This window comes from Oratosquilla oratoria, chromosome 6 (genome assembly GCF_046742065.1).
Source record: "Oratosquilla oratoria isolate Oo_2021 chromosome 6, ASM4674206v1, whole genome shotgun sequence".
Classification (NCBI taxonomy): Eukaryota; Metazoa; Arthropoda; class Malacostraca; order Stomatopoda; family Squillidae; genus Oratosquilla; species Oratosquilla oratoria.
The window spans coordinates 57713551-57729337 of record NC_134782.1 but is presented as its reverse complement, the minus strand read 5'-3'; the positions used below and the strand labels follow the sequence as shown (position 1 = coordinate 57729337).

Here is a 15787-nt window from a genome sequence, read left to right as displayed (position 1 = left end):
CCTTTAAGTACCGAAAAGTAGCCTACCTCTGGCTGGAACAGGGTTGCCGGGCATAGGCCTGCAGTGTGTTTCTATGAGGATACAAATACATGCAATATAGGAGAACTAGACTTATTCTACCCACAATTAATATGAGGCCGAAGGCCAACTATTTCTACACAGTCTATCAATTCACGGTTGCTCCCACTGCTGGGGTTGCGATGCCATAAGCCGACATAGCATATGTGGACTGTCAATCTTCCCGGTCGTCACTAGCCCAGTAACGGCATCTAGTTACAGGATTAGAAAACTTTGATACCAATAGGTAAGGGATGGTTTTCATCAAAATACACTGAGGTTTCAATACTTTGAGAAATTCAAGCAATGGATCAGCGAGATTAAATTTGTGTAGAATCTGCGATGCCTTCTCGATTTAAAATTCAAGATAGCCTGAAGTTTGTCGAGCATTTACCTCATCCATCCACTTCCTTGGTCTTCTCAAATTCATTCTATCCACTTGTTTTTCACATGCTTTGCTAGACTTTCCCTATTTTTTTCATATACTCAAACTACCTCAGCATTTATCTACCATCCTACAACTAGCATAAACCTCAATCTCTGGCTCACCTCCCCATTTCATTCTATCATCATAACACTTTTTGTACTTCTCAAACATGTAGAAGGTCTTCTCACAGGTCTTTCAAATTCCAAGTCTTCCATACAGTGCCATAGGCAGTCACTCTTTCCTGTGAATTCATCCTCATACCTGAATCTCATCTTCCATTTTGCTGTTATTTCCTGAGTTTTCCGAGGCTTTTATCTAAATCAGGTTAGGATAAGTAATGCCAAATATTGGGTGGAGTTCTGCAAATATTGCCACACTTACCTTATCCCCCACCTTTTGTCATCCCTGCTCTGCACTCGTCATATTTGTCATGTCATGCAGTTAGCAATCATTTGGGTTATCACATGGTTCAAGAGATTCCAGGGGTCATGTCTGGAAGGTGCACATACAGTCACCCTTTGCCAGTTTCAAAATGGACTTTGAGGCAGTTTTCACCAAGCTGGGAGAATTTAAAATAGTTGACATCTTTCTCTCCATCTTTATTTCTCACTATCTCGTCCTCCTTGTACTTGGTGCCTGGATTCTGTCAATTTCATCTGGTGTATTGTTTATGAATTCAGAAGTCCTAACAGTGAAGCAAAGCAAACAACCTAACCCTCATGTAACCCAGAAAAATTTTGCACTGCAATGTCCCTCATCATCCTCAATACCCTTGACATTACCCCCACCCACCACACACACATACCTCCTCCCAAAAAATGATACTCAAGTGTACTGAAAGTCTACTGCTGTGATCAACAAGTCTTTCACCAGCTCCTAAGAGTACATGATCCAGAGGAACCATCACATCAAACCAAACTACGTACACATACAATGGAACCTGACTACTTCTGCTAACAAGAATCTTGATACACACATATCAACTGCTTTTCCCTCTTACAAGGGTAGTAAAAATTATATATATATATATAAAATCCACTCCAATTCACCCCCCTCCCTCCCTCTTATCTTGGCTCCTGGATGATGGGTCATCCCTGCATCTCACCCACTGCCCTGGGTCAAGAGCAATGTAACAAAACACAGCACATCCACATCAAGGCTACTTCATTTAATCCGCAACACCCCCCCTCTGTCCCCACATGCAGAAAAAAAGATGGGAAGAAACCCCTTTGGGCTGTGTTGAAATATCATTCACACTTACTCCCTCACCCCTCTATCCCCCACCCACTCCCTTCCTTGCATTACATCATCCATTCTCCACTCACCCCTATCTGTCTTCTCCATTCCTTCCTCCAGACATTCCCTTGTTTCCCAATGTCCCTTTTACACCACCCACCCATCTCATTTTTGGTCACCCCCTCATTTTCACTCCTTCCAGACCTCTTTTACTAACCTTTCTTCATTCATTCTTTCCATGTGTCCAAGCCATCCCAATATACTTTCAACAACCCTAACTCCCTACTCCCTCTCCACCCCTGCTCTCCTTATTTCTCATTCTATCCAACCTAGTAACCCTTACCATACTTTTCAGGTACATCTCAATCACATTCAAATTCCTCCTTTCTTATTATACATATACATGCCCATGGAAAAAACTATATAGCTACCTCCCCTCCCCTTACAATATCACATGTACTACTGGAACTGGATTCACACAAGTGCCCCAACCACCTATTCTCTACACCTTCAAACAACGATAACTACAATATAAAATACAAGATAACATGACAGCAGCAAGAGAATGTATACAATGATAGAACCACAAGTAACCTACAGGCCATGACAACCAGATTGGTAATTCATTAGGATTTTTCCAAGTACTTTGTCCATCTATCTTCCACAACCAACTTTTGCTATCACACTGGTAAAAAATTATCTTAATTTCAAGGTTTTTCTATATCTGTATACCAAAGGCCTCTTTTCAATTATAAGGGAAGTAGCTAGCCAAGGCATGCACCCACTCCATTCCCATCGTTTCCCTCTTGTGGATGAGGGAACATCGCTGTCTCCTGCCCACTGCTCATATCAGAGGCAATATAGCACATCTACACTTCATTTACATGGCAACCCTACCTCCATCTGTTGTCGTAATGGTGATGATGATGATGATCAATATGATGGAAATGATGAAGATGAAGTGGCAAAGTAAAGTCTGGAATTGTTGTGGTCATGCCAGACAGCTCTCTGCCCTACAAATACAAGGTAACCTCCGTCCAAAGCTCAGAGGATTGCCAGAAATATTAGTATGCACATATTTACAGGGTTGCCAAATCATGGTATAAGTAAGCTGTTGCCATATTCGCATAAAGAATATTTGAAAAGGTGGGTTGCGTCTGATTAAGTGATGCGACAAGAGCCGCTGGATTAGTGCCAATTAAATTGTAGTGAAGGCCATGAGGTGTAGAAGATCCAAGCAGGTGTCTCATCAACACCCTGTCAGCTTCTTTGATCAAGTAGAGGGCTTCAGGTGGCTTGACCCGAGATGTGCTGAGCCTATTGTTTGCTGGGGGCATCGCCTGGAAAAGTTGGCAACTTGGCTCACTCAGACAGTCCCTGGAGAGTTGGTTGAAGATGGCCGAGATCACTCTGATAGCACATGCGTGCATGCATGTGCACCTTAAGCATCGAAGAGAGATGACAGACATGCTGAATATTGAAGATGATAACAGCAAGAGATGATAAATGATGATGAAGATTACGATGTTGATGAAGAATGATGAAGATGAGAGATGATGAGGGAAATACTTTTGGGCTCTCAAAATATCAATGAACTACCATTCTCCACTCACACCTATCCCCTGCCTTCTTGATAAACACTGCCCTCTTGCTCAAAACCCTTCACCCAATGTCAAAATATCAACAAACTACCATTCTCCACTCTTGCCTATACCCTGCCTTCTTGCTCAAAACCCTTCACACCATCCATCTCATTTCTGATGGTTCCCTGAAGTTCACTCCATTCAATTCCACACTCTTTTTGCTAATTTTTCTTCATTCATTCTTCCCCTATGTCCAAACCATCCCAATAATCTTTCATCACCCCTATTTGCCAGCAACCTTTAAGGTTTTATTTACCTCTACCTCATTTATTTGCACTTTATTAACCATTTAAAAAAATTCTCACTTAAGACAAAAACAATCACTTCTCCAATCCACCAGGATACTTTCTTCCCTTGAACAATTTCATAAGCTAACCACAATTCAAAGTCTCCATGAAATCAATCCAATCCAGGTATATTCCTTGCTTTCATTGGGGTGCCCACTGGCAAAGTTTGACCATCCCTACTTTAAGCAGTGGTCAATGGACAGAATCTGCTTGGCATCAAGTTTAGTTTTATAGTTTATAACAAAACCATAATTAAACTCCCTGCAGCAAGGAGCAATTTTTTGCTCCAAGAGGGGTAATTCATGATGTTAAACCAAAAAAATTCTCTCGTCGTTACTTGTGCCTCTTGCAATAGCCATATTAATGTCTCCCATCATTTTATGTTTCACCACAACCTAAGCCCATGTCCTCTACATCCAACTACTTGAAATACTTCAAACTTTCATAGCTTTCTCTTCCAAGTGCCCATCCAATGGTTCATCTATAATTTCCCAACACCACCACAACCCCTTTCCTTTCAAAACTTTCCACACTTGTGCAATTCACAACTAAACTCCTCTTACCACTTCAATTTTCACACTACCAGGGCCAGTTTACTCAATATTCAGTGGGTGAGATATACCAGTAATTGTGTTGTTGGGGTGCTTTTTAAAACCATGTTGGTTTGGCAAGAAGAGGTACACCCAAGTAGCATAACAAAGCAGGACGATCATGTCAAACTCTCCATTCAAAGGCATGCAGTTATGCCTGCTACCTGAAGGTGTCCAGTAAGTGCACCAGAACAGGTTCATAAAACTACATCAATGTCAATGAAAGTCCAAGTATGAAAGCATTTTATTGACCTCCCATCACTGAAAAAGTGAAGCCCCCTTCTTGTACACTTGTACACAGCAAGGCTAAACAAAGGCAGACCGACATTAAGCGCTGACTAAAGACGGCAGACTGATAAACGCCGACTACAAAACAGCAATCTGTATATATTATATTACCACTGATTATGAAATTTTAAAATATAATTTTTGCCTGTTCTAGATATTTATCATAGCCTGCTTTACAAATAATAATAAAAAAAGAAACTAGCTATTCATTTAGTTTCATAAAGTGAGCAAGGGAGATTTTTCTCTTCTTCCAAGGACAATATGCATAAGCCTGACATGACAAACTTTGATATAATGTCACTGTTGACAACCTATCTTCCATCCTAACTATTCATAATAATCTTGGACATCATTGTTAACTATTATAAACTTTGGGAGCATGGAGGAGTTGATAATGCAGGTTTGACTAAATTCTGACAAAATATTGAAATTTGTCCATGCCTTCCTTTTCAAGTGCAGCACCCTGTTCCTACTTCCATCACTTTAACAAGCATAGATAGACAATCTGTTATGATAAATGGTGATGCATATTACAAAAATCAATTCCTTCTAAATCCTATTCTATTAATGATTCATTACATATCAAAGTACAAAATAATTTGGCTTAAAGAACTCACAAAGGGTTCTGGGAGACCTTATAGGGTAGAAATTAATGGTACAATTGTAGAGATATCACGTAGAGACACACTGTTAGACATACCACATACCAAACCTATTAGGCCTTCTTTTCCTGTTCTATCTCTGCAAAGACAAGAAAAGGAAAAATAAGTTCAGGACACTTCAAATTCACTGTAATATAGATGTAATGCGTCTCAATCTAATAGAAACTTATTATGTAAGATGGTGTTAATTTTCAGCATATAAACTTTTATTAGGGTACTGCAAAAAGGTACTAATTTGGTCTGGGTCAAGTGAACATGGGGGTCTAGAATTCAAAGGACAGTGGGTGATGCAGAGTGGGAAGCTTAGCATCTAAAACACCAATGTAGAGAGAATGGAGGGCAAATCTGGGAGTGCAAGGTCATTCATTTACTTTACAGCAGCAGTGATTCAACAGTTATTCTATTGCAGTGGTGCACTGCCTTGCTAGAGGGGTGCTCCCCCCCCCAGGTGGTGGAAAGATATGCAACATTTTGGGGGCCTTTTATAACCTATTGTTGATATGAGCATAGTGAATACCCATGGCTGTTCGCGGGTGCAGGCAACTGAAGAGCTGCAATGCTACCCAAATATTACTGGTTGACCAGCAAGCCTGCACTACCCCCATGTGCATTGAAACAAGAGGCTTCAAGGGATATGCCCTCACAGTCACAAGCCACTTGATGGAACAAAAATTGTAACAAGTAACTGAATGTCAGTCAATTAACCTCATTAGTACAGGTTTCCTATATAGGACTTAATCCCATTGGGTGCCACAAGGTGATGGTGAGGCAGTAGTCACTCAAGGGCAGCCTACCTTCTGTCCCCTAAAACAAGCTGTTATGTAGCACCTTACCTTCCTTAGTTGGGAGAGGATTCTTCTCCTGCGTTTCCGTTTTCTTGAGCACACTAGCGTCGAAGCCCTCAATGCCAGCACGAAGAGCCTGTTGCTCCTTTTCAGTCTTTATATCTGAAACAGGTGATTAGTTCAGCAACTTGTACAGAATTGTTAAATTACCTCACTAATTCAAGCACGGGAATCATTATGATGCTCATATTCATCTAGGCTCAGAGTAGTTCACAACTTTAAACTAGATCATGAATTTAGTGTGCCCCAAACAATTGCAGTTGTGGAAAAAGACTGGTGTTGCAATTGTATAAACCATAGAATTTCATATCCCCAGTTGTTCAATATATTACACACACACACACACATATATATATATATATATATATATATATATATATATATACACACACACACACACACGCACACAATAAAAAAATGAAATAATGGTTAAATATAGCATATTCATACATGCAAATTAAATTCTTATAATGGGAATAAAAATTCATTAGGGTAAGTTTAGTAAAATTAGGATGCATCAAAATGGTAATATACCAAATTGTTAGTATATTTCATGCATCAACTTAAAAAATTTTGCTGGAAAAAAAGTTAGTTACATTTAAGGTCCAGTTCATGTCCTCCAGAACTGTACCCTCACAATATGGACATTTTATTCACAATCATATGTAATAAATCACACAACAGCACCTGTATAATAACTTTCACATTCAATTTTGTCACTAGTATTAGTCTGCTACAAGATGCAATACCCCTCTTACACAATCCATTGACATATTGTTCAAAGAATTTATTTAAAAGACCAAGCATTTTCTTCCTTAAGATGACAATTTTTTTAAGACTTGTGCAAGAGGGTTTAGCACAAAAAATCCAGGATAAACAAAGAATAATAATATATACTATTAACAATGTAGGTTTGTAGTTTCTATCTACATTACTAAGGCACTGGTGTTTGGAGAAGCAAATCTGAGCATTGCCTTTCCTTTACTGTTCTTTTTGGTTTATGCATACAAACAGGAGAAACCTTGGGGGGTTGCCAAATTCTACATACACTTTACATATATACATGGGTTGCCACATTCACATTGGAAAAACATATATAAAAAAGGTTTGTCTTGTTGGATTGAGTGACGATGACAGGCATCGCTTCTATTGTAGTCAAGGAGCATGGTCTCTTGTCCGACACATGTAGTTTTGGGCATTGGCTGGAAGCCTAGCCCACAGGTCACCAGGAACAATTGAATGTCCATTGATGTCAGATCCCAAAGAACAATAGAGGGTCCCTCGAGAGTTGACTTGAAGACATTGGAGTACTTTTTGCTCCATATGCATGTGCGTGCGCATGTGCACACTGGACATCGATGCTTGGTCAACTATCCTCACTGTCTTCTATCAGTTGTTAACCCTTTCAATGACCAGTGTGCACACATGCATATAGAGCAACAAGTACTCCAATGTCTTCAAGCCAAGTCTTGATGGACCCTCTATTGTTCCTTGGGTTCTGACTTCAAGGGACATTCAATTGTTCCTAGTGACCCAAGGACACGCCTTCCACCCAACATCCAGAACCACTTGCTCAGACAATGGGATCCCTCAGAGTTTCGGGTAAAATCCCCAGGACACCTGTGTCAGAGAAAAGAGACCACACTTCTTTACTAGAATAGAAGGGGCCCCTGTATGTCACTCAATGTGATGCAACAAATTCTCTAGCCCCCATGTGAATATGGCAACCCTTGTATATATGTAAAATGTATGTAGAATTTGGCAACCCCCCAGAGGTTTCTCCAAAGGTTGCATTGTATGTATAAACCAGAGAACATTGGAACAGTAAAGGAAATACACTACATGGACTTTGCTCTTCCAAACACCAATACCTTAATAATGTAGATAGAAACTACAAATGTACATTCTGGTGGCACCGTGGGATCTGAAGGAACAACTCTACCATTCCTCTGAAGCAACAACATGGACCTAGGTCAAAACATTACTGTACATCACAAACACACGACACACCCAAAGGCCATTATGCCTTCACCTTCTGTTGTAGGCAGGACAATTTTTTCCACCGTATCTGTTGACTTCATACTCAATTTGTCAAATTTCTCAAGGCCTTGGAAAAGGCTTTGATGTGTTCGTTCAGTTTCAATATCTTCAAAATTGTGAAAGAAAGTCAGGAAATTTAGTATTCAAATTAAAACACCAACGGGAAAAAGAAATATAGAGCAGTTAGACTGCATCAATAATTGAAACTTAACCCTGTACAGCTGAATTTGAGTGGAATATGATATTTCAGAATCAAAGAACAGATCAAACTGGTTTAAATAAAAAACAGGGTGAACAAAATTAAGATATACAAATAAATCAAAGTACATGCGGACCCTGAAAATTCATGCCAGATTTCTAAAATTTCTAGGCATCATCCTGGAGAACAAGCTTTGTTGCCTTGTTTAGTCAAATAGTTTTGTTGTAGAGAAAGATCCAGGTATACAAGTAAAAATAATGTAACAACTAGTAGCCTAATTCACCAATGACATGCATGCTAATCACAATACTGGCTGCAAATTGGGATGACAATTCTGCAGTAGGGCCTTAGGTTAGGGTTACCCCCACCTCAATAAATACCGACATCTTGCCCACCACTTCATGATATGGTGACAACCCATTCTTATGCATCCAAGGCTTTACCCATATCCATTCACCTCATTGTTGGTCTTCCCCAGTTTCCTCTATCTGTATTCTTTGCAAGTTTTGATGTGCCCAAACCAATCACTTCTGCAGTGTCACCATGACATTATATTGGAGGGATAAGGACTTTTAAAATAGCATTAAATAAGTATGAACATTCACCCAATTATCAGCTAACATATTAATCCCACCATTGACAATTTTGGCAATGTCAACAATGCACCGTCATTGGATACAGGCTATTAAATGTTACTGTACTTTTTTGTCATTATTTTCTACAATTATCTATACTGCTCAGTTGCATCTACCCCCAAACAATTATGGACAAGAAAAGATATTTTCCATGGATTTGCAGAAAACTGGAGCAAAGACATGAATTTTCTGGGTAAGTTCATAGCTTTCAGCAAGTACTTAGTTGTACAACCAAGAATTGTTAGTTTTAACTGTTGCCTCTAGGTTTACTAAATGGAAACCTACAGCACATAGAATTTGGCAGCAGCTCTTGGTCCCTCCCATTGATCTCTATGAAGAATCTTTGGACTGGTGTCTGCATTGTAATGGTGTGTAGGGCCCTCACATTGTGTGTGTGTGTGTGTGGGGGGGGGGGGTCACATGCCCTGGGGGTGGCCATTCTAGGCTGGACATGCTGCCCACAAGGCTGACAAAATTATTATATATATATTACTGTAATATATAAATTTTGTTTTAGAATCAACAGAATGGAACATTTTTCCCCTTATCCTTTTTGCTACAGGGACATTAAATACAATTTTCTCACATTTTTTTCATTATTTCACATGCCAATACTAATAGGCAGTAATGGATAGTGGAGATGAGAAGTGGTGACTGGGGGTCACTTAGGCATGTAAGGGCTCTGTTGGTGTGCAACTATGTTTATGTCACCAGATTGTAGTAACAGGAGAGGATCAGTTGCTGGTTGTCAGCACTCATGTGAAAAGGTGAAAAGGTGAATGGAAACAGTTGAAACCGAGATCTTGAGTGAAGTCAAGAGACTGCATGTCAACACCTTGGGGGATCCACCTCCAGCTGGAGGAGAGGATGTTGATTTCTGAAAATGGGCAGCAAGTGGGCTCGTGCATTATTTTCAGTTACTGATTTCATGTACCCTTCACTGGTGCATAAACATGTTAAAAGGTATGAAAGTTGAAAGAAATTTTTTGTATGAAATGGAAAATGGTGATTAAATTCTATTGGAGAGAGCGAGAGAAAAAAAAAGTAAAATCTACTTATATGGAGAGATTTTAAACCAATAAAATCTTTAAAACTAGATATTAAACCAAACCAAACTAGCACTCAGGAATATTAGAATGAAAACCACTAAATGGAAGAAAGAAAAGAGACAAAGAGGAGAGAGAGAGAGAGAGAGAGGAGGGGGGAGAGAGAGAGAGAGAGGAGGGGAGAGAGAGGAGGGGAGAGAGAGAGAGAGGAGGGGAGAGAGAGGAGGGGAGAGAGGAGGGGGGAGAGAGAGGAGGGGAGAGAGGAGAGGGGGAGAGAGGAGGGGAGAGAGGAGGGGGGAGGGGGGGGAGAGGAGGGGAGAGAGAGAGAGAGAGGAGGGGAGAGAGAGAGAGAGAGGAGGGGAGAGAGAGAGAGAGAGAGAGAGAGAGAGAGAGAGAGGGAGAGAGAGAGGGGAGAGAGAGAGAGAGAGAGAGAGAGAGAGAGAGAGAGAGAGAGAGAGAGAGAGAGAGAGAGAGAGAGAGAGAGAGAGAGAGAGAGAGAGAGAGAGAGAGAGAGAGAGAGAGAGAGAGAGAGAGAGAGAGAGAGAGAGAGAGAGAGAGAGAGAGAGAGAGAGGGAGAGAGAGAGAGAGAGAGAGAGAGAGAGAGAGAGAGAGAGAGGAGAGAGAGAGGAGAGAGAGAGAGAGAGAGAGAGAGAGAGGAGAGAGAGAGGAGAGAGAGAGAGAGAGAGAGAGAGAAAGGATCAGTTTCAAGCTTCATCACTCCTGTATCCACCACCTTGTGGAGTTGGCAAAGAACATTTCTCTGACGTCTCTGTGGGACGCATTGTGCTTCTGTCAAACTTCTCAACTCCTGCTACTAGTTTCAAATGTCTACGTTCTGTTTCTATGTCTGTGGGGGATTGAGGTAACATTAAACTATATATACTTAAACCCTTTCAGTAAGAAATATATACAAGTAAATGGAAATTCAAATCTAATTCAGCAAATGTCCTTATTGCATATCATACATAATGTACATGCAGTTAACAATTCAAAATATCTAAAACCCATCAATCCCTTAAATAGGGTAAGATTTTGTTGCAACTTATGGTAAATTAAATTTGTCCTTGTAATGTCATTTAAAAAGGACTTAAATTTTAGTAACAATTATGCATTTCCAATACAATCTACATGTGCAGTATACCAACTGCAATATGATGCAATTAAGAGGAATTTTACCCTTAATTCTAACCCCTTCAACCAGGTAAAGTGTATTATTGAATTTTCATACATATTAATGCACCCCAACAAGCACATTTATAGGGATGTGTCCAAGAAAACACCCACTTAACCTTTCATTTCAGCACCTTGAGGATGAAGAGTTCATCTGCCCCCACTATTGCAGCAAGACAGTTCTTTCTCAGCAAAGCCCAACAGCTGCAATATGTTCACTCCCCACCCTCCTTAGCCATTTGAATTATGAAACAGAAGAGAAATGTACTGTAGGGCTACTTCATCCTTTCAGTCTCCCTCCATTCATCTATATCTTTGCCACTCTTCCATACTTGACATATTTTACATGCATTCATAGCTTCCCTTGGATACATTCATACAGACCTGCATACACCAAGGGCTTTTCCCCCCCTTACCAGGTAGGTAGCCAAAGTCAAAAGGCATATACACTCCCATCCATCACCCCACCCTCCCTCTCATCTTGGCAGCTCCTGGATGACAGTCACCCTGGGTCAGAAGCAATGGAAGACACAGCACATCCACAGCAAGGCCACTTCATTTAATTGGTGACCCCCTTCTCTCTCCCCCCATTAAAATATCACTCACATATACAATCCCAAGTACCTAAAGCTATCCACGTCCTTCAGCCTCTCTCCTTTAATACTCGCTTCCAAATTGCTGCCATCCTCTCCCCCTTATACATCTCATCACCTTACTCTTACCTATATTTACCTTCAACTTTCTATTACATAACTTCCCATACTCCATCACTAACTCCCTCGATCCTCTTCTCTGATCCAGCAAACAACTTCCCGTAGGTGCTAAAAAAAATTTTTTTGGAGGCCCTAGGTTGAAGGTGTTAAGTTGGTTTAAAGTTAAAAATACAAAGGCTATATACCTAGGATTATCTACACACACACATATCAAAATAAAATTTTAGCAACCATTTCTTTGCCTCACAAGTGTGTGTGGCAAACTCCTTAGCTGTGTAACAAATTCAAAATTTACATTTGAACAACAAGATGCCAACATGGGAATGGGTGTTAAATGGGTTTTAATTGGACATGAAGTTGTGTTGCTCCCCTTTTAAGGGGAGGGAGTTTGAGTAAGCCCACTAGACCCCAGCCCACCCCCCGAGTCAAAGAACATCTCCACAAAAATAACATCTACTACCCTTTCCATCTCAGCACCTTTGGGTTGAAGGGTTGCCCTGTTAATACACTGCTTGGGTCTACAGCACTTCATCCCTCCACCCTAACACTAAGTAGCAGATATGAACTTCCCTTTGTCCATTCACAAAATCTTCTGCCCAATCACTCTTATTTTCACACTTTTTTTTCTCAATGGACATTACACATGCATCCAAAGCCCCTTTCACTTTATCTAGTTTATTCCATTCACATTTTGTTCTTCCATTTTGCTAGCCTTTCCACACTTCCCATATGACTGAAGAACAACTACCTGAAATAACTGCTCCCTTCTCATCTCTTATCTGCCTCACATGTTTCTCACTGTCCTTGTAATGACCATCTCAAAATTTCTCTTCTTTTCTGCTTCTGATATTCAAGTATCCGTTCCATAAAGCACCAAGCGTACATTAACTCCAAACATCTTTTAATATTTATCTCCAAATATCTATTTGTCATACTTCATTCCATGAAGACATTTGCTTCCATTACCCTATAATTCACCTTTACTCAACTCCATTCCATCCCATATGCAACCCCAGATATTTGAAATTCTAAGATTCACACTTTTCACTCTTCCACATTTTCCACTATCATTCCTTGTACATTACTACTATTGTGCACATACCCTTCCAAACTCAACTGCCTACTATTTCTGACTCTTCTCTGAACTATGTGCAATGCAAAAACTTGCTCACTCCCCTATTCTACCTTTGACTAACATTCGTGTTTACATCCTGTAACAACCTCATCCACATATTGGTTAAACAAATGTATACACATGTGCATATACTGTATAAGCACTGGTTATTCATGAAACTGTATAAAAAATGTTAAGAAAAGCAGTCAAAACTTATGTTAAAAAACTAGGTAAAATAAAATATCAGTATAACTGTTATTCAATTAACAAAGATCACGAGTCCAAGCTCAATTATTTCATCATCAACCACCTGTTGGAGTTGGCAATGAACATTTCTCCGACGTCTCTGTGGGACGCATTGTACTTTTGTCAAACTTCTCAACTCCTGCTACTAGTTTCAAATGTCTACGCTCCGTTTCTATGTCTGTTGGGGATCGAGGTAACAAGAAATTCTATCATTATATGTACAAACTAAACTTGTACACAATGTAACAAGTGGAAACAAATACAATTCACCCAAAATTTGTACTTCACCATTAAATATTGCATCCACAGCACATGCAGTCAACAACAACCTTAATTCACACATTCTGAAATTCCATTAACCCCTTGAACTGGGTCAGATGTTTTGGCTAATGCTGGACTTGGCCATGAAACTGTATTATGAACTCCCCAATATTTGCTTTAAGTCAAATGAAAAAGTCAAGCATTAGCCATTACAAAATTTCCAATGTCACTGTTAACGTGTTAAACACGACTTTAGTACCTGGTATGCAATAGAACACTTCAAAATTTCAATTAGGTGCAACAGTTATACATACATATAGCGAAGGCTTTTTCCCTAGTTACAAGGGAGGTAGCCCCCCACCCCCAAAGGCATAACATCCACTCCCGCCCATTTCATCCCCACATACTCAACTCCCATTCAACCCCCTCCCTCCCTCTTATCTTGTCTCCTCCTGGATGATTGTCATCCAGGCATCTAGCCCACTGCCCTGGGTCAGAAGCAGTATCACAAGACACAGCACATCCACAGCAAGGCTGCTTCATTACAAACAACAACAAACCCCCCGTCCCCTCATGCAGAAAAAGAGAACATGGGGAGAAATCCCTCCAGGCTCCATCGCCCCCCCATCATGCATCACAGCATCACCCATACACACATCTTCTGTCCTCTCCCATCATTCCTCAATTGACATTCCCCCCTTTCCCAATCCCTCTTTCACCCCATCCATCCATCTCATCCTTGGTCGCCCCCTCATGTTCATTCCTCCTACCTTGTCTTGCATATCTTTTACTAATCTTTCTTCACTCACTCTCCATGTGTCCAAACCATCCCAATACTTTTATCAACCTTATCTCCAAACTTCCTTTCCACCCCCATTCTCCTCCTCACCTCATTTCTCACTCTATCCAGCCTAGTAACCCCTCTGTAACCTCATCTCATTTACAAACTACTATCCCTATGTTCCATGTTTCTGCCCCATACAGTGCTGTTGGCACAATCACTCCTTCATACAATCTCCTCTTAGCATCCATATTAATCCCTCCCCCAGAGATTTACTTGCTTCTCTCAATCTATATTCTACCTCCACCCCCACTCCTCCCTTTCCTGCCACATTCACACCCAAGTATCTAAAACTATCCACTACCTCCATTCTCTCTCCCTTAATACCCAATTCCAGTCTGCTGCCACTTTCTCCCCTTGAACATCTCATCACCTTATTTTTTCCACATTTATCTTAAGCTTCCTTCTTTAGCACACCTTCTCAAACTGTCATTAACTTCTTCAATCCCTCCTCTGATTCTGCTACAAGCACAGTATCATCAGCAAACAGCAACTGGTTTATCTCCTACTTTTCTCTATTTCCTTTAACCATCTCCAAGCCTTGACCCATTTACCTCTTTCACCACCCCATCCATGTATAAATTGTACAGCCAAGGTGATATAACACATCCCTGACAGTCTCTCACCTTTGCCTCAAACCACTCACTCTCCATTTCTGATTCTAACACAAGCTCTACTACTCTGCTAAAAACTCTTTACTGCTCTTAACAGCTTTCCTCCTATCCCATACATCTGCAATACCTCCCACATTACCTTCCTGTCTATCCTGTAGTAAGCCTTTTCCAAAGCCATGAAGGCCCAAAATACATCCTTACTCTTTCAAGGGTAATAGTTATATCCCAAATAAAATACCTTCACCCAGGTACAATGTATGTGCCCCAGGATTGTAAAGGGAAGGGGGATTAAACAGTTAATGAACACAAAGATTACGCCTGGGATTACTTGCACAATTCAGGGTCTTGAAAATAAAATTGTTATATATCATTGAACACTTATGGCCTGATCGTTAACCCTTGCCACTACCCTGGTTCCCTCATCTAAGCTCCTTAAAACTTCCTGGCTTCAAAACTGGAACCTCAAACTGCTGTCATGCTCAAGTTTGGGAGTAGACATTCCCTTTTGATCACCTACCAACTCAAGCAAATTTATGAATATCAGGCACCTTCCCTTCACCCCTTAGAATGCAAGGCCAAACATGCTATCTTGGTTCCTACTTTGCCATTAATACTTCTAAAGTACTCCAGTTAGTTTATATGGAGAAAACAAATACCCAGATAGTCACTGATCTTTATCATTGAAGCACCTTTCACATCAGAAGTTCACAACATACTAATTTCTAGTTCCCTTTGGTCAATTCAGCACAAGGATTACTGACAAGTCTATCCACTTAGAAGTAACTGACACTAATGTCCTGCAATCTTAAATGCTCTAAACCCCCAGTTTCTCCCTCTATGCAACCTGCCTTACCTTAGCCAATCTATTGAAAA

The 15787-nt window shown here is 40.4% G+C and overlaps 1 protein-coding gene across 15 annotated transcripts in view; it reads right to left on the bottom strand.

Moving 5' to 3' along the window:
* Positions 1 to 4472: 4472 nt before the first annotated feature.
* Positions 4473 to 15787, bottom strand: part of cib (thymosin beta cib) — a 51629-nt gene continuing 40314 nt past the window's right edge. For 10 of the 15 annotated variants that reach the window (XM_076186981.1, XM_076186986.1, XM_076186985.1 and 7 more), the window contains 5 exons: positions 13263 to 13376; positions 10689 to 10802; positions 8068 to 8181; positions 6024 to 6137; positions 4473 to 5269 (listed from right to left, as the gene is read on the bottom strand). In XM_076186981.1, the coding sequence (XP_076043096.1) occupies positions 5244 to 5269; positions 6024 to 6137; positions 8068 to 8181; positions 10689 to 10802; positions 13263 to 13376 (482 nt within the window). In that variant the 3' untranslated portion in view covers positions 4473 to 5243. The remainder of the gene's footprint in view (positions 5270 to 6023; positions 6138 to 8067; positions 8182 to 10688; positions 10803 to 13262; positions 13377 to 15787) is intronic. The other 5 variants (XM_076186989.1, XM_076186992.1, XM_076186988.1 and 2 more) reach the window with 4 other exon arrangements.